Source organism: Lissotriton vulgaris, chromosome 1_1, assembly GCF_964263255.1.
Source record: "Lissotriton vulgaris chromosome 1_1, aLisVul1.2, whole genome shotgun sequence".
Classification (NCBI taxonomy): Eukaryota; Metazoa; Chordata; class Amphibia; order Caudata; family Salamandridae; genus Lissotriton; species Lissotriton vulgaris.
The window spans coordinates 85,306,552-85,326,816 of NC_141685.1; the positions used below are offsets into that span (position 1 = coordinate 85,306,552).

General features: G+C 46.1%; 1 protein-coding gene across 4 annotated transcripts in view; it reads left to right on the forward strand.

The window, feature by feature from the left end:
* Positions 1 to 7,172, forward strand: part of LOC147737464 (uncharacterized) — a 489,484-nt gene extending 482,312 nt beyond the window's left edge. For 2 of the 4 annotated variants that reach the window (XR_015297554.1, XR_015297548.1), the window contains 2 exons: positions 3,308 to 5,791; positions 5,832 to 7,172. Coding sequence is in view for 2 of the 4 variants with exons in the window: in XM_086931333.1 (XP_086787459.1) it covers positions 4,446 to 5,591 (1,146 nt within the window). In the remaining 2 variants the exon portion in view is untranslated. Of the gene's footprint in view, positions 1 to 3,307 lie in introns of all 4 variants that reach the window. The other 2 variants (XM_086931333.1, XM_086931447.1) reach the window with 2 other exon arrangements.
* The last annotated feature ends 13,093 nt before the right edge of the window (positions 7,173 to 20,265 follow it).

Below are 20,265 nucleotides of genomic sequence, written 5' to 3' on the forward strand. Positions count from 1 at the left end.
ATTTGTTTTTGAATATTGTGATACACTCTTTTTACCATCTCAAGTAATTATGTATAAAATGGCTAAGAAGCACGCACACATGAGCGTGTATGCGCACAAGCAAGTTGCTTGGCTATTCGAAGCCGTGATTACAGCGCTGTCACTTGAACAGTTCTAACCATCATATGATCCCACAGTAGCAATAAAAAGTTCTCATCTAAATATTCAGTGCTCAATATGCCTTCCACAAACCTAATTTGAAACCTACCCCCTCCCTCTCCCTCTCACACGCAAACACCCTCCTCTCTCATAAGTATGTATCGGTACCTTCAGAGGGGAGAGCGGGCATTGAAACTTAGCACGTCTGCCCAAATCACAGCACATTACTAGCATAAATCAGGAACTGTAGTTCTAGACTGAACACATGTATTGCATATAAACTTAGTGTCATGGTCTACACCCCCAAAAGCCCCACCCCGCCGCTCGCACACACACATATACACACATGCTCTTCCTCCTTTCTATGTCCCTTTTTAACACGCCTGCACACATGACACATCGTTCTCCAATCGCTTTTTTAAAAACGCACAGGTTATTTTTGTACCCCACTGACACAGACCCCCTAACTCTCTTTTGCTCACACACACACACACATGTTCCTTCTCACATACATCCCAATCTCACACTCCTTCTACCATATCTTTCACTTCCATACACCCTCTTTGACTCTCACAGACCCACACTCTACATTTTACACTATTTTGACTCCCTGACACAATTTCCCTCACACATAAATACACACTGTCTTTCACAGACATACAAATCTTCCTCTCTCACACCTATTCTCACCATCTCTCACAAACATACACTTGGATGCTAAGGTACACCCACATTATTTTGAGACACACATACACACACACACACACGTTCCTTCTCACACACATCCCAATGTCTCACACAGTCTACCATATCTTTCACTCACACACACCCTCTTGGACTCTGACAGATCCAAGCTCATATGTATTGTGCATAGTATGCTTATACATTGAATTCCTACTCGGTAACTGTAATTGTTGCTGGCTAATGCCGCAGTGGGCAACACGTTTTCATTTGTATTTTGTCATTGGGACAAGTAGGCCCAACCCCCTGCAGCAGAATCCCCTTGGCTGCCAGTTTACAGTACCACATTATGGATCAGGAAAGGGCACTGTCTGCAGTTAAGGTAATATTTTTGTCCAAGCTGTTCAAGCTTGTAATTATGGTTCATTAATTGAAAGCATTTATTATTAGGGTGAGAGTAATTGTTGTAAGCTCCAACTGCACTACTGACCGTGGTTCCACTATAGGAACGTGTACACACGTTTTCAAAGCTTAGCAATATGAGGCTACGTATAATGCCCCCAGAATGCTCTCTTATTTGATGCAAATATTTGCAGAAAATCGAAAGCAAGATTGATGAGTCTTTGCTTTCAAAATAAAATGTTCAACAAATAAATGAAAGCAAAAATAAATAAATTCGCTAAACTACTGTAACATTTCAGATACATTTTTTTTGCAGCTGCAGCATCGTTTAGTAACGTGTTGACGCACGCTAGTATTTCCCAATACAATTCATTATGGAAAATCAGTAGTTCCTGGCATTGAGCAAAACTACTGTGTGCCGATATGCTCCTTATGAAAGCAGAATGCTGTCACTCACAGTGAAGCCAGCCGATACAGAGAGAGAGAGATAACATTTTAAGAAACGCAAAACGTCCTGGTTAACGCCAGACCAAATTAGGGAACCAATTCTTAAAGAAAGTCTAAAAAGTGCACCCATGGGATATGACCATGGGTGCACTATTGAAGCTATACCGCTTTTGTGAATTCCCAAGTATTTTCAGAAGCAGGACAAAAAATAGTACTCGTAGAAAATATTTGTGAACTGCATTTTGGCATGAACAAATATGCATGTCTATCTTTGCTCATGCAAACATCTGAGCTTTGCAATTGAACTTTCCCTCCAACCACTCTTTTTCCCAACTCTGTAAGATTGTTTACGTCTGCCATTGTAAGGAGTAAATCTCCAACATTTCTCAGTATGGGATAAGATCAGAGAAGGGTTGTTGAAAAACCTAAAAACATGCAAGTTAGTAGGTTCGCACAGACTCAAAAGGGCATTCTAACCCGGAACTATTGTGTACCACTACCTAAAGCCCCAGTATGTAGATCTGCGGAAATGTGGCAACATAAGGGGATCGCACATATTCAAACGCTATCATGGTATGAACCCTGGCATAATCCGAGAATCCATATCAGAGCTCTTATATATGGAGGTTGCTGCCATAATTTGTCACCACACTACATGGCACTAAAGGGACAAGTGGATTTTGTTACAGGACAAGTAGATTTCTGAAGCAACCTTCCTATGGACAAGTAGATATTTTATTAAATTCCACACCCCTGGTCTAGGTTATGTGACGGTATGGGGTCAGCTTTGTCTTTGGCATATTTAGCTGCTGATTGCAGTTGTGCAGTAAGCTTTTCATTGTCTTTTTAGGCTCTCTTTTTCTGTCTTGATTACCTGTGATGAAGGTGATGTCTTACTTTTCAGAGGTTTTTAGTACAAGCTATGACTCGTTGCACCAGAGAAGTATTTATAGCTATAGTGTGTATTTTATAAGTTGTTTGTGTGGTGAGGGTATGTTATGTAAATTGGCATAGGTCATCAATGTCCACCTCTAACATCTGGTTTGTTGTCCTGTTGAGGCGTATAGTTGTGTTTGGCAAAGGCATAGAGATCCATCTAGGTGTGCTTGATACTGTGTGTTTGTGGTGGTGGGAGATCTATGTGGTCTCCTAGTTTCCTGAGCCGTAGTTATTTCAACTACCAGCGTAAGGTTGGCCATGATATTCCATAATTCTTTACTTATCTTGTCTATTGTCGACTCTAAGTTGTTAACACATGCTTGACCGGGAGAAGTAGCATTGTTTGTGGTGCTGGGAAGGGGAGACTCGTATGAGGGTGGGGATGCTTGTTCTTTGAGATATTGCTTGCCTGGTTTGGGGACTTGTGCAAAGAGGTATACCGCACAGTGAGTTGGAGGAAGTTTTGAGAAGACACTTGAATAGCTTACTGATGTGCACAAAAACTGTTCATCAGAATTTCCATCTTTAGACCTCAACCTAGTGTTCCATTGTTCTCAAGCTTTCTATCTCGAAAATTCCTAGAGCCCTCTCATCCCTCTCTCAAAATGAACTCAGAATCTGGATGTCTGTATTAGCTAATAAATGTTATTCCTTTGTTCCAGTTTGCATTCTTTAACAATCTCTGGTTTTAAATCCACAGGTGATTGAAGAGTGGGCGTAGAAGACAAAATGGTAGTCAGTATTAAGCAAATAATTGAAAACTATTAAAGGACAGATGCTAAAGAAGTAAAGTTGCTTCAGAGCTCCAACAAGAGGAAAGTATCTAATGAAAAGATGTGGTGAGAAACGTGGATTAGAGTAAAATAAAGAATGCGAAAGCAGTTTCTCTTTATAGACTTCCTGCTGCTCTAATGGTATATGAGGAATGCCCTAGAGATGCTAACCCAGGGCAGGAAGACCATCTGTCTGAACCAGCGAGGACAAGCATCAGTCTAAAGTTCTGTCCAGTCCAAGAGAATATAATACACACAGAACAAGTGGGACTTGAAGAATTTTTAACAGACTTCAGCAAATGGAACACCTGAGCACCATATCCAGTGAATTCTCTTGATATCAAAAACAAATATCTGTTTGTCACTTATACAGTGTAAACGAAGCTGCTTAAAAGACAGGTAGTCCGCTTAGAACTAAGATACCTGTTAGTTACGAACTAGCGATGTGGGTATATCTGGGATAAAGGGAAGGAGAATGAGGGAGAAAAATGCACCTCTAGGACCAATGACCACCTTTTGCTTGTAGTTCAGGTCCACATGTCCACTATCATTCTTGCCTATTAGATATGACCTTGGGTACTTGTTACCGGGCAAGACCTGCAAAATCCTTAACATCTTCATTGTAGTTTTATATACAGACATAGAAGACATCTGTAAGAAGGGTGACTAGAAACAATGTGCTGCTACTGATGCATAATAGTATTCTGAATTTCATGACAATACATAATGTGAATATGTACCTAGCTTTGAAATACAGAACACCAACCAAAGACCTGATCAGTGCTTCATTAACTCATTAATAAATAAGTATGAGAAAAGGGTTAGAGAATCCACATGGATGTAATGAAGAGGCAATAATCCCATGAGAAGCTTCCCCATAAGTACCAGGGGCTGCTGATATTAAGGTTGTAGGGTGAATTAGGTTGCCTACAGAGATTTTAAACTGTGATCTCCACAGAGAAGTGATCTTTGACTAAATACATGTCCAAGTGTTAAGTTCAACAAGTGCAGCACATTTGAGTGGGTGATGCCAAACACATGCTGAATAAGATTTAGTCTTGTCTTATGGCATGTCTGCTAGAAAAATCCCAACTTGGAGATATTAACTTCAGAAAGGTATCTTATCTCATAATGGAATGTATACAAGACAAAACCGAACTTGGAGATATTAGCACCAAAAAGAAGTCTCATGCATGCTCTGAATGTGAGAAGAGCTTTAGTTGTCAATCCAGACTCAGTCAGCATGAGAAAATTCACACTGGGGAAAAACTTCATCAGTGCTCTGAATGCCTGAAACGCTTCATTCACAAACAACAGCTGACTCAACATGTGAGAATTCACACTGGGGAAAAACCTCATAAGTGCTCTGAATGCCACAAAGGTTTCAGTTTTAAATGCAGCCTTATTCGACATGAGAGAATACATACTGGAGAAAAACCTTTTCATTGCTCTGAATGTCTGAAAAGCTTCAATTGTAAAACCCTTCTCCGTCAACATGAGCGCACTCACACTGGACAGAAACCGTATCAGTGCTCTGAATGCCTAAATAGTTACCAATGTAAATCAGATCTCACTCGACATGAGAGAACGCACACTGGGCAAAAACCTCATAAGTGCTCTGAATGCCAGAAAACCTTCAGTCGGAAAACCATTCTCACCCGGCATGAGTTAACCCATTCTGGGCAGAAATGCCATCAGTGCTCTGAATGCCCAAAAAACTTTAGTCGCAAATACCTTCTCACTCAACATGAGAGAACCCACACCGGAGAAAAACCATATCACTGCTCTGAATGCCAGAAAAGATATTGTCTGAAAAGTGGTCTTAAATTCCATGAGAGAACTCACACTGGGGAGAAACCATATAAGTGCTCTGAATGTCACAAAAACTTTAGAGAAAGAGCTAGTCTCACTCACCATGAACAAACCCACACTGGGCAAAAACCTTATCAGTGTTCTGAATGCCTAAAAAAGTTCATTTATAAAATCAGTCTTATTATACATCAGAGAACTCACACTGGGGAAAAACCTTATCAGTGCCTTGAATGCCAGAAAAGCTTCAGTTATAAACTCAGTCTAACTTTACATGCGAGAACTCACTCTGGGGAAAAACCTCATCAGTGCTCTGTATGCGAGAAAACCTTTAGTCTGAAAAGTCATCTTACTGTTCATGAGAGAACACACAGTGGGGGAAGAACCTTTTCGGTGCTCTGAATTCCAGAGAAGCTTTAGTTATAAAATAATTCTCACTCCACATATAAAAGCCCATCCTAGCTAAAATAATGTATGAGTGTTATGAAGGCATGTAAAGATTCAGTTGGATGGTCAAAGTTATAAAGGAAAAGTGTTTATTAGTGTTTTGAATGCCAGAAAAGCTTTATTCAGAAAATTAATTTCAATGAACATGAAAGAATGCATCCTGTGCCAAATCCTTATCACTGTTCGGAATGTCAGGAACACTTGAGTTGTAAAATTGATGCCCGTCGACATGAGGGAACCCCCACTGAGTGAAAACCCTTAAACATATACCCTTTGCCAGAAGCACTTGTCACACCCATTGCAGTGATTGTAAACCATCTCTACTAAGAGCAAAACTGGTTTACTTCCTATCTCAAAAAGCTGATGCTGATAATTCCTCAAATAGGTCTTTGGTTCTACCAAGCACAGTTCGCAGCCCCTCTTCTAAGATTCATGGGTTACCTTCGCAACAGCTTTTAGAATGACTTGATGTTTTCCTTTTTTCTCTTAAACATATCTTTATTGCACATTTTATAGCTTATGTTTTAACGCACCCCTCCAAGTGGACAGTCCATTCTTAAGATTAATTCATGTCACATCTTATACAAAGATCAAACATGTATACATATATTGCTATCTTTCCCACGTAGAAGACACCTGTGGAAAAATGTATCCAATTGACCCCCATTCCCACATCTTATAGTGAATATAAAGGTGCTCTACTATCCCTCTTCTAGTATAGCCACTCACCCGACAGAGGTGGCCACAACCTTGAACCTTTTCTCCTTGCCGCCTCTCCTTTTTAGATCGAGCCTCCGCAGCGCGCATGCGCTGCAAAGGAAAACAACCTGCTCAAGTTCAGAAAGAGCCTTAAAACATGGCTGTTCTCTGCCTAATTCCCCCTCATCGCAAGAAGTGAGTTCTGTAACGATAGCGCGAGGCACCCGTACGGGTATTTGCGCGCTTTAAAAATTGCATTAAAAAAAAAAAAAAAAAAAACCTTTTCCGAGCGCTTAGGCTTTTCAACCAAGCACGTGCACGCGTTCTATTTCCTTCATTGGCAACGCGTATACGTCAGGAGATTCACTCGCGGGAGCATGCGGCCCATCTGGTCGCAATTTTCTATCCCGCGACTGAATCCCTTCTCCCTGCTGCCGCGCGAGCGCTTTTTTCTTGTTTTTTTTAGGAGCGCGGCCGCTCACTTCTAAAATGTTGGCTTCTTGTTACATTAGTTCTGTCTTGGAAAATGGCGAGTGAACTCCACTGTGCGCGCTGAGCGGAGCACCCTGATCTCGAGACAACATTCACAAGCAGCCACCTGCCAAGCAAAGCAGCTTTCTGGCCATTGCTGCATTTTTTTCTCAGACGGAGCGGTGATATAGTGCACACCACTAAAAAACAGACGGCATGCCTAGCCTCGGCGCCTGGAGTCGTGCACCAGGGCCCCTCCCGCCTCGGCTGCCACTTAAACTGGTAGTAATAACAAACCTCCCAGGACATCAATAGAGTCACTGTGTTGAATAATCACAGCGCCCAGGCAGGAGGCTTCCAGCAGGCGCAGCGGCGGCTCCGTCACCTGTGACATCACCGGTGGAGCTCAGACCGCTCTCCGAGCACCCGTCTCCAGGCTGTCCGCTCTCTCCGCGGCTCATCCGCGTCCACAGACCCCAGCACAGGAAGCTGCCTGCCTGCAAGGGGAGACGCTGGGAACGGGGAGAACCCCAAAGCCACGGAGCTTGGAAAGCAGGCGCGCTGCACCATGGATTTCATCTCTGCGTTTTACTTGCTGCCTTTTCTCCCGGCTCTGGCTCTCGGCGCTAGGTAAGTGAGATTTTGCAGAGTGAATCTTTCTGGATTCACTATGCGTGCATTATTCCGCATTCTGGTGGTTGGGTCCGGAATCGTAGTCTTTTCTCCCTTTTTTTCGTAGCCCAGGTGGGCGTCGACGTCCCACCATCTGGTGCACCTTTCGTGACGTCGGCATGCTTCCTGCGGTAGCTCCCACCCTTGGGCACCATCTTCAGATTCTTTTTTCCGCCATTGGGTCTGGATCGTCGCGTGAAGCTCCAGAAGTTTTGGAGGAGAAAAGGAGAGAAATAAGCGGATTTCTTCGGGAAAGAACATCAAGAAGACCAGGAGGAAAAGATCACCAGAGCCGGGACGACGAAGGAGTAGAGGAACCTCGCGATCTTCGACGTCCAACGGAAAATGCGTACTCAGGGGGCCCCCTGAGCGCAGTAATGGACAACACACTGTTCAAATTCTGCCGTAATTGCCACCACAAATACGCGCAGAGAGACCAGCACTCAGTCTGCAACCTCTGTCTGCCGGTCGTACACAGAAGCGAGGACTGCAACGCCTGCTCAGTCTTCACGCCGAAGACACTGAAGATTCGGGAGAAACAGAGGATAACTCACCATACGATGCAGGGCAAGGGCAAGGCCCCGTCGCTGTACGAACTGGGCCTCTCCACCGACGACGAGGACAACATCGCCGAAGGTCCAGATGACTCCACGGTCGCAGAGACCGATAAGAAAACAGACAAGGTAGGAGAGTCTACAACCCGAAACCCTCGACAGGGCCTCGAAAACCTGAGGTTGACTCTCGAAAATCAGAGTAAGGAACCTCGAGGGGACCACCGGCGTCAAAAGCCTTGACGACTGGAGCTGCAGGCCTCGAAAAACAGCCCAGCGGAACCTTCGAGAAGGACTCCCAGGCGGCGAAGACCCGCGAAAAGCAAAGGTCATCGAAGCAAGCTCCCGAACAGGGTCCCTCGACTTTCAAAGAGAAGGAGCCAAGAACCGCCTCGACGTCGATGGTGCCGTTGAAGAGGGCTGCCGAAACACTCGACGCCGAGCAGGCCGAGCAGATGGAGAGAAAGAAGAGAAGGCTCGAAGCCGAGATGGACAACATCATCCAGAGGAAGAAGGGTTTCAATGACAAAATGAGAAGCTTCAGAATTCCCTCGAGGCCCACGACGGCCCTCGAAGAGATAGAAGAACAGGAGGAGTTTGACGCCGAAGAGCCGCCGAATACTTCGGAGCACTCGGAACAGGAAGAAGAGGAAGACCTCTATTACACAGAGGGTGACTATGGGGACCAGCATTCGAGCTACGACTCGGGATCCTCGACGGCGCAAAACCTGGATTGGCAGGACATCGAGGCCGAAAGCCCGGAGGAGGCTGTGGAGACATACCCCTCGAGGCCTTCGCCGCCAGATGACATTGGGGCCTACTATGAGGTGGCCAAGAAGGCTGCAGCAGCTTATGGAGTCAAATTGGAGGAGGAGAAAGCAAAGGCAGATTTCCTGCTCCCCTCACAGACAAAAAGCCATTTCCTACTCATGCTGAAGAGTATAACGGCACAAGGGAAAGAGGCGTTCAAGGAACCAGCTACCTGCAGGTCTGCACGCCAAGGACGGAGAAGTACAAGTTCTCCTTCCAGGACCCCCCTTACATCCAGGGGACAGTCTCAGAAGACTCAATCATAGCCGCAACAGCCAGAAGAAGGGCCAATGTGCCAACAACATCTGGGCCACCACCTGACAAGGAAGGCAGGAGGATGGACCTAACAGGCAGGAAAATTGTGAGAAATGCAGCAATGCACTGGAGGAGGGCAAACTCCAACGCCCTCCTGAACAGACACCAGTACCAGATTTGGGACGAGATGAACCAATTGCTCAAACACCTCCCACAGGAATACCAGCAGAGAGCTGCTTACCTCGTGGTAGAGGGGAAAAGCATCACAAACTCATGCCTAAAGACCGCCTTAGATGGGGCTGAAACAGCCAGCAGGCTGATGGCTATAGGGATCACAGAGAGAAGGCAAGCCTGGCTCAGGATCTCAGGCTTCAAGACGGAGGTTTAAAATAACATCCTGAACACCCCTTTCAATGGAGAAACACAATTCGGGGCCCCAGTTGATGAGAAGCTCAACCAACTGGAAAAGGACAACGAGACTGCATGGGGGCCCTGCAATCCAGGGAAATGAGAAGAGGCACTCCGACGCGGAGGCCGAACGGAAGGGGTGGAAACCAGCAAGGACAGTCACACCAAGCGTTCCACCAGGGTCAACAGAGTGACAACCAAGGTCACCAGGGCCAGCAGAAGCAAAACTGGAACTACCAGAACAGGGGCCAGTCCTTTCGCAGGAGAGGAAACCGACGGGGCCAAAGGAGAGGCGGTGAACAACCCCCCCCTAAGTGACTTCACATGGAAAAGGGTGCTCAACCACTCAAACCCTCCGAGGGAAAAACACGGAAAAGCAAGGAGGAGAGTGTTACACAGACAGGACACAAAAGAGCATGTAACACCAGTAGGAGGCAGGCTGAGATTTTTTCTCCGAGAGTGGAGAAAAATAACCACGGACAAGTAGGTATTCAACGTTATACAGTTCGGATACTGCATAGAGTTGGAAAAGCGACCACCAAACAGAAAGCCAAAGAGAAAGCAGCACTCGGGAAAGGAGCTGCAATTGCTCCAAGAGGAAGCTCAAGAACTCCTCGTCAAAGAAGCCATCAAACCGGTACCATTCAAAGAACGAAACAGGGGAGTGTACTCAAACTACTTCCTGGTGCCAAAAGTGGACGAAAGCCTAAGACCCATCCTGGATCTACGGTTCCTAAACAAATATGTAAAGACTCAAAAATTCAAGATGACGTCCCTACAAGAGGTCCTCCCACAGAAAAGGGCCGGGGACTTCTTGTCCACCATAGACCTCAAAGATGCGTACCTTCACATCCCTATGAACAGGCAACACAAGCACATGCTAAGATTCACAGTAAACAAGGATCACTATCAATTCACAACCCTGGCTTTCGGTCTAAAGTCCGCACCAAGGGTATTTACCAAATGCCTCGCAGCAGTGGCCGCACACCTACGAAGAGAGGGGATACACGTATACCCCTACCTTGACGACTGGCTCATTAAAGCAAGCTCTTACAGGACATGCAGGGATCATGCAGAGCAGGTCACAAGAATGTTAGCAAGCCTGGGGTTCTCCATACACTGGGGAAATTGCTCAATGAATCCGGAGCAAGTGAAGATCTTCCTGGGAGCTCAAATCAACACCGTCCAATGCAGGGTGTTGCCCAGCGAGAAGAGGACACTCAGCCTCCTGAGGGAGAAACGTCACTACCAGAAGGGGCGAGCTCTGACAGTGAGGACAGTGAGCAAGATCTTGGGAATGATGGCGTCATGCATACACCTGGTCCCCAATGTACGCCTGCAGATGAGACCACTGCAAGAGTGGCTGCAACAGCAATGGTCACAAGCTACAGGAAGTTGGGAGGATCTGGTGGTTGTAACGCACAAAGTGCAGGAAGAAATGAAGTGGTGGACCAAAGAGTACATAACAATAGGGAAGCGTCTAACGCCACCGGACCCAACAGTGACCATCACCACAGACGCATCCCAGAAGGTCAGGCACATCAATTACCTAGAGATGAAAACAGTGTTGCTGGCCCTCAAGGCCTTTCAGAAACAACTGTACAACCAGAGGGTGCTGATACAGACAGACAACACCACAACAATGTTTTACATCAACAAGCAGGGGGGAACTCAATCATTCCCTCTGTCAAACTTGGCACAGGAAGTCTGGTGATGGGCAACACCACTCAAAATAGACCTGCTAGCCATACACCTGCCAGGGAAGGACAATGTAGAAGCGGATTGGCTCAGCAGACAGACTTCAGCATCCCACGATTGGGAACTCAACATACAGGAGACAGAGAGACTATTCAGGAGGTGGGGCACCCCGACAATAGACCTGTTTGCAACAAGCCAGAAAGCACAATGCCAGTACTTTGCATCCAGACAACCAGAGGCACTATCCCAGGGGAATGCCCTATGGATAAGCTGGTCAAAAACATTTGCCTACGCTTTTCCCCCTGATACCGCTGAACCCCAGGGTTCTCAACAAATGCATGACGAGCAATATGACGCTCATCCTGGTGGCACCACAATGGGCCAGGCAGACCTGGTACTCACAGATAATGGAGATGGCGCAGGGGCCACCCCACAAGTTCTCAAAAAGAAAAGACCTACTCTCCATGGAAAACGGAGAAATTCTACACCCAGAGCCGGAGAGCCTCAGCCTAGCAGCTTGGCTCCTGAGGACTTAGAGTTTGCGCACCTAAAACTACCAGAAAGCACCCTGCGGGTGCTGCGAGAGGCAAGGAGGTCCAGCACACGAAAGTGCTATGGAGAAAAATGGAAAAGATTCACTCAATGGTGCTGCAAGAAAAAACTACAGAGAAAGCTGACCAGAGAATCAACGGTGCTAATATACCTCACGCACCTAATTAAGGCCAAACTAAGCTCATCCTCGCTGAGGGTACACCTGGCAGCGATTGTGGCATACATAAGAGGAGATGATACAAAAGGGGATGATGGACTGAGCATTTGAGCAAATCAAACACTCGCCCCCAGTCAACTGATCTGGGTTTAATCTATCACCATTCTTTAGCTCACTCCGCCACCCCAGTTCAGACATGGCCATATGCAAATCAGTCTGAACCTGTGCCTCATGGGAACAGTCCAGTCCGAACTGCCAAGCCATATCTTCCCTGGACCGGAAACAAGCATCCTGGGACCGGTTTCGGATTCATAATCCTCATCAGCCAGGCTACCTTGAATCCAGTGGCAAAGTGAGCAAGGGACTCACGTCTGAGCATACCCTGCCACACTTAGGGCGAACAAAGCGATACAAAAGGGGATGATGGACGGAGCATTTGAGCAAATCAAACACTCGCCCCCAGTCAACTGATCTGGGTTTAATCCATCACCATTGTAATGTAATGTAATGTAAATGCCAATTTGTATCAGGCAACAATCGCTCCAAGGAGCATCTAGGCGCCCGAGTAAGGACAACCAGATGTCAGGTTGCCTCTATGCTTGCTTGACCAGATCCAAAAATCACACTAGGCTTCTGGCAGTTGTATCTTGGAGATTAAAGATCCAGGTTTTTAGGTGTTTACGAAAGTCTATTTCCTTGTCCAATAATCTCAGATGTGGGGGGAGAGTATTCCACGCTTTTGCACCCAATACCGCCAGGGACTTTCTCCCTCGGGTTTTGAGTCTGAAACCTGGGACGGTAAGCAGTTTGGCAGTTGAGGATCGTAATGCTCGAGTTGGGCAGTATCTACTAAATTTTTTCCTTAGGTATAATGGGCCTAGGTCATGAATAGCTCGAAAGGTAATTAGTAGTACTTTAAACAAGACCCTTTTTGTTATGGGCAACCAGTGTAGTGCATTGAGGGCTTTGGTTGCTGATGATCTTTTCGGCCATTTCAGAACCAGCCTTGCTGCAGCATCCTGCACCATCTGAAGTTTATGTGTGACTGCTTTATTTGTACCAGCTTAGATGCTGTTGCAGTAGTCGATGCGTGATGTTACTAGTGCAACCGTAACTGTTTTTCTTGCTTCAAAGGGCAACAAATCAAAGAACTTTCTCAGTCCCTTTATCACCCCAAAGCACATGCCTGCCACTCAAAAGGGGATGATGGATGGAGCATTTGAGCAAATCAAACACTCGCCCCCAGTCAACTGATCTGGGTTTAATCCATCACCATTCTTTAGCTCACTCCGCCACCCCAGTTCAGACATGGCCATATGCAAATCAGTCTGACCCTGTGCCTCATGGGAACAGTCCAGTCCGAACTGCCAAGCCATATCTTCCCTGGACCGGAAACAAGCATCCTGGGACAGGTTTCGGATTCATAATCCGCATCAGCCAGGCTACCTTGAATCCAGTGGCAAAGTGAGCAAGGGACTCACGTCTGAGCATACCCTGCCACACTTAGGGCGAACAAAGCGATACAAAAGGGGATGATGGACGGAGCATTTGAGCAAATCAAACACTCGCCCCCAGTCAACTGATCTGGGTTTAATCCATCACCATTCTTTAGCTCACTCCGCCACCCCAGTTCAGACATGACCATATGCAAATCAGTCTGACCCTGTGCCTCATGGGAACAGTCCAGCCCGAATTGCCAAGCCATATCTTCCCTGGACCGGAAACAAGCATCCTGGGACCGGTTTCGGATTCATAATCCTCATCAGCCAGGCTACCTTGAATCCAGTGGCAAAGGGAGCAAGGGACTCATGTCTCAGCATACCCTGCCACACTTAGGGCGAACAAAGCGATACAAAAGGGGATGATGGACAGAGCATTTGAGAAAATCAAACACTCGCCCCCAGTCAACTGATCTGGGTTTAATCCATCACCATTCTTTAGCTCACTCCGCCACCCCAGTTCAGACACAAGAGGAGAAACAGGGAGAAGCTTCTTTACATCTCAAGTAGTAAAAAGATTCTTGGAAGGGGCTAAAACAATAGCGCCACCAAAAAGGATGCCGCCTCCGGCATGGAACCTCAATGTGGTTCTGACAGAGTTCATGAAAGTACCTTTCGAACCCATCCACAAAGCAACACTACAAATGCTAACAATGAAAGCGACTTTTCTGGTAGCAATCACCTCACTATGCGTTGTAAGCGAGCTCCAAGCACCAACATGACAAGAACCATATATACAGATACATAGTGACAGGGTCGTGATGAGAACGGACCCACACTTCATGCCAAAGGTGGTGTCATGTTTCCATATGAATCAGAGTATACAGATACCGAGCTTCTTCCAAAAGCCAACAACAAGCGCCGAGAGGGCGCTCCACACTCTAGACGCAAGAAGAACAGTGATGCACTACATAGAAAGGACAAAGGACCACAGGAAGACGAAACAGTTATTCGTGTCCTTCGCAAAAAAAAAAACAAAAAATCCTGGGTAGGCCAGTGACAAAAAGCACCATCGCTCGATGGATCGCACAAACGATACAATTCTGCCACAAGCAAGCAGGGCAGGAACTAACAGGAGGGGCACGGGCCCACTCCACCAGGAAGAAAGGGGCAACAATCGCCTTTCTGGCCAATACACCAATTCAGGACATATGCCTGGCGGCAACATGGGCTTCAGTGCACACGTTCACTAAGCACTACTGCGTGGATATACAAATGAACAAGGAAGCACAAGTTGGACAAAGAGTGCTTCAACATATATTCAACAACCAACGCTCATCTTTCACCCAGCCGCCACAGATGTAACAAAACCGCTACAAAATCTATGTAGTTTTGCAGCTTGAAAGATCTTTCTGGATTCACTAGCGAACCCACCCACCTCCGCCAGAAAAGATGAGGCTGGGGCGGAATGGGGTGAAAATACAAGGAATATTCGTGAAAAACAAGCCTTTGATGGTTGAAAGCGGTGAATAACTTAGTTGAACATTGCCGTAACTTCAGCAACAGAACAGACACAAGAAAAAAGAATCCGAAGATGGTGCCCAAGGGTGGGAGCTTCCGCTGGAAGCATGCCGACGCCTCGAAAGGTGCACCAAATGGTGGGACGTCAACGCCCACCTGGGCTACAAAAATAAAAAAAAATAGAAAAGACTACTATTCCGGACCCAACCACCAGAATGCGGAATAATGCACAGCATTGTGAATCCAGAAAGATCTTTCAAGCTGCAAAACTACACCGACAGGTAAGAAACTATTCGTTTAGGATTTTGTTCCAACCCCTTTCTGGGTGCATAACTGCTCGCTTTCCATTGTTACTGTGCGCAGGGAAGGATACTGTTTTCTTTCGCGGGATCAATTTCCGCGTGTGGGACTGGTGTGCAGATGATGGGTATCGAGATCCCACCTGCACGGACATGCTGGTGTGTCAGTCAGCCCCATCCGTGGCAGGTGTAGTTCTTCCGTGACCTTTTAAATAGTTATGTGGCTGTAATTTGGCAAACAGCAAACATCACAAAAACAAGTGAATGCAGCGACCTGTCACAGGCGCTAATTAATCCTGTGACTTTGGAAACAGCCAGGGAAGCCGGCGTTCCCTCTGCTTGCCAGGCACAGCTTTCCTAGAATGCAACTCTATTTGGAAGGACTATTGCAGCATGCTGCTAGCATCAAAGAAGTATTTTCTAAGCGTGTGACGTCTTTTGGAAATAAATATTAATACATTGTAGAAGTAATATTTGTTGCAGTTTCCTAATATTAACTCTGGTTTGCTAGCAAGTATCCCTGACATATAGTTATAAAAACATATGCAACCTGCAAATCGTGCGTTGCTCGCATGTTTTTTGTTGGGGTGCCAGATTTGCAGGGCTTATGGCGAACAGTGTGTGCATGTGCTGAAGTGACAGATTGGGGCACTCTGGGTACGAGAAAAGGTAATCGTGGGTCTCTGGTTTGAAGGACTGGGCTATTCTAAGGCCCAGCGGTGCCAGGGGACAACACCTGAAACCTTCGCGGGTTACCTGTTCCGGCGTACAAATCACAGAGACACGGGACACTTCCTTCGGCATCAAAGATCAGCGTTTATTTACTGCAGGGATACAGAAATCGCTAGAAGTACAACAGAGTGTAGGTTCTGAGAGTCTGCTTCGAATTGCAAAAGTGGATCGCTCCTTTTATACACATTTTCGTCATTGAACAACATAGCGAACAAAAGGTTACAACTCAGTTCCCACAGTAAACTTCAAAAGGATTGCATTCATGTTTTCAGAAGCCCGGAACATAATTACAGTAACATTGCCGGTTCCCAACTGTAAAAGCACGTTATCTCACCATTAGGCACATTCCATTCTAGCTGTAAATGAGCTAAGAGAAGAGACAGAAACAGGTGCAAGGAAGACAAAGACAGACAACAGATTGAAAAGAGTGTAGGGGCAATATCGGAAGCGTGATCACAGGATCAAAGGATTCGAGCCTAATGCATGCAAGGCTGAAACAATAGACCGGCATGGCAAGATGAGCCTTGAGCGGAGCCATCTGCCTTTGCCGTGTCATCCCCCTAGTCATAAAGACACACTCAAAGGAATATGCATCTTCCGCAGGAGCTTGGGAATCCCAGGGTCATGAAGCGGACATTGTCCGTTCGCCGGCTACGTGAGGGCAAGAAACAAAATGGATGCCGTATCTAAAATGGAACCCGAGGGTTCAGATGGAGAAACCCACGAATAAGACGAACCCTGCAAAGTAGTGTAGCGAAAACGCGTACACCTACTAAACTCGTCATTTGCGGTTTGTAGATACCAAACTCGTCCATATCCGAACATGCCCAAAACGTCGTTACGATTCTCACGGAACCTCAGACGCTCCTTTTGCCCTCATGTAGGCAAGCACTAGTCGATATCAGAATCAATTTCGATATTCATCAGATCGTTCAGTTGTTGCTGGAACATTATTCTATCCATCAATGTCTCTTTGGTAACAGATGGCCTTCTTATACACGTTGTAGCACAGAGGCCACATAAGGCTGGACCACACTGTACACGACAACACGTGAACAGGAACGTCACAACAACCCCTACAATCATCAGAATCTTCCAACCCCAAGTCGACATCAGACCCCAAAACCATCCTAGAAGCGTCCAATTGCAACTTCGAGATGGCTTGATAAACAGTTGGAGCGTTATCAGGTATGAAAATACAGCAGCTCAAATGGATCACCTTGCACACACCACCTCTATCTGCGAGTACAACGTCTAAAACCATACGGTTCTGCAACGTCATAAGTCTATCCGCTTGAAGCTCTGCTGTCAGGTTACCAAGAGCACTTGCAGTTATGTTAGCAGTCGATTCTACCACACGAGTCAACTGTCTCAGGTTCCTACTATTGACCATAGGTCCCCAAAACGGTAGGAAACCCATAAAGAAGTCTCCTGCTTCTTGACCGGCAGTGTCCTCTTTGCTAATAACGCCTCTCACAACTCTAGTCTTGTGATAGTCTGAGGCAACTGTAAAAGTCGGTGGCAAAAGATTCGCGATATAACATGTACCCGAGAAATCACGGGGCAACCACGTATAAGCGCGATCATAACATACAAAATAGGTACCCTTGGCAGTCAGGAAGACAGGGGAAGAGAGCATCGGTAAAACGAACGTTTCAGTACAAGCACTCTTCCCAAGCTGAGCTCTCGGATTTCGACCAAGACCTTGCAGGCAGAAATGACCAAGATGGGGTACGATCCAGATTGGAGATGAGCTCTTAAGCTGTCTATCACCCACTGACATACTATACTCAGCCTCACTCAGATCCTTGTATGCTCGCACCTCTTCCTCTGGAATAAGCGATGCATCAAAAATATCTCTATCTAGATCAGCAATCGCTATCGCCAAAGACTTGTGGTACGGGCCGGGACCAAGGTCTGCGGAGCGTGGCTCTCGACGAGGGTAGGAATCTAGTGCACTACAGAACATAGTTTGGAATGCTCGAGCTGATCCCTGGGAGCTATAAGGAAGAACCAAATACGGAATACCCTTATCCATGGTATGTGGCATTAACCCACACACCCAACAGTTGGTAGTATTCATCACCAACTGATGCTGATGCAGAAGTTGGACAAAGGAGTTGTTCATAAATTCCGCACGTCTGACTTGTTCATGTTGGGGCAGAAGATGAAAGAAATGTGGAGAAATAGTGGGAACAGAATTCAGATCATGAGAAGGAGAAGTAGGTGAAGTGTAAGGTAATAACGACTGAATCCCAAGATACACCCCACCCACCAGTAGCATAGAAACAGTTAGGAATAACATGAAAACCTGAAACAAAAAACTTTTTGTTCGCAAAAGCTTATGCAATTTGGATCTTTGCGCCGACATCCTCTCTATTTCCGACAGCTTAGAGAACTCCATCCTCTAAAGACCGTCCGTAACGTTCTTGACGCACCTGGTTCTGAGTAGCGATTATCAATTCCCAGGAGTTCCCAGGAATCGACAAAAGTAACCGACCTAGTGTCAGAAACCTTCTAAACAGAAGTAGGTACCCGCACGGCCCTACGGCCAACCCGGATGATAGGTTTTAATCAAATAAACATTCAATTTAATATAAGTCTCCTAGCTGCACAGAAGAGGAACACACGTGAAAAAAGAACTCAAAAATCAGGAAAAAAAAATGCAAATGTCCACAATGTTCATAGCAACAGTGAGGGGGTAATGTGAATTTAAAAACAAAAAAGGAATTTTTTATTAGTCCTTGTCACGCGATCGAAGAAAATATCGACTTTTTCCAGGTCGAGTTTGCTCTTCAAACAACGGTTCAGATGGCAAAACAGTGTTCGATTGTTCAGATGACAGTTCAGAACTTGAATTCTCCAATGCTGAAGATGAAGGTACAGTTCCAGATGATTCAACAGGTGTATCTGACTGAACTGAATCGTTCTCTACAAGTTGAGCATCACTGAATGGCACGTAGCGTGGAAGGGCATCGGTCTCGGTCGGGGCAAATCCTTTCTTCACCCAGTTATCTGCTGGCAAAGGAAGCGGGACTTTCTTTGTATGGGTGGCATGCACCCAATGCTTCCTGCCGTCCAGCCGAACTGCAGTCCTCGTTGCCAGCAAGACTTGGTAGGGTCCCACAAACCTTGGCTCAAGATTACGTTTTCTCCCAAAGTTGCGGGTTACCACCCAGTCGCCAGGTTGGAGCCGATGACCAGGACCCTCTGTTTGTGCCGGTAGAGCTTCAAAAACCTGTTGATGAATCAAACTCAATTTAGCAGTCAGATCGTAAAGATAGTCAATCAACATTGGATATTCAAGACTGTCAAACTCTTTAGGCCTCGGAACTCCCCAAATGTTCACAGGACGGCCGAACACAATCTCATATGGGCTAAGCCCTACTCGAGAGTGCACAGTCGCCCTGGTCGATAAGAGAGCTAGAGGCAGTGCATCAGGCCATGACAAACCAGTCGTTGCTTGAATTTTGGCAAGTTTCAGTTTCAGAGTACCATTGTACCCTTCCACTAAACCCGCCGATTGGGAATGGTTAGCACTATGAAATTTCTGACAGATTCCCAGGCCCTTACACACACTCTTCATCACACTTCCCACAAACTCACTTCCATTATCCGACCATACAATCCGTGGCATGCCGTACCTGGGAAAATATTCCTTGAGTAGAACTTTTGCTGTGGACAGGGCAGTATTATCCTTAAGAGGATAGGCCTCGATCCATCTGGAGAACGCGCAAACCACAACCAAGACATATTTCAGGTTATTGCATCTCTCCATATGGATGAAGTCCAACTGGATAACTTCAAAGGGGCATGTAGGAGGAGCAAAATGACCAGGTGGAGTGGGGGTGCCCTTGTCAGGATTATACATCACACATACCATACAGTTCTTAACCACTCTCTCAGCACACTTAGCAATCCCATCATTCTTCCATACAGGAGACAACAACTTACATATACCTTTCGCGCTAATATGTGACATGCCGTGGGCCATAGTAACAACGGCAAGCACATACGCATCCGGTAACATCCATCTCTGATATTCTGACAAATCAACCCAACATCCATTCACGTCTAACTTCCCCGTGCTTTCTTTCCACTTAGTCTTTTCAGTTTCGGTGGCCTCATTCTGAATCGCTTTCACACTCTCAACTGTGTCCTCACACATACCAGTCTCCGTCGGCCATCTCACTGAACTCGTAACATACATTCGAGTTGTCAGATTCTTAGCCGTTTCCTTAGCAATCTCATCCGCAAACGCGTTACCACGACCAACATCATCCGTAATCTTTCGATGCGCGCTGCATTTAATGATTGCCACCTGCTTAGGCAATGTAAGTGCATCCAAAAGATCGTTCACGAGCT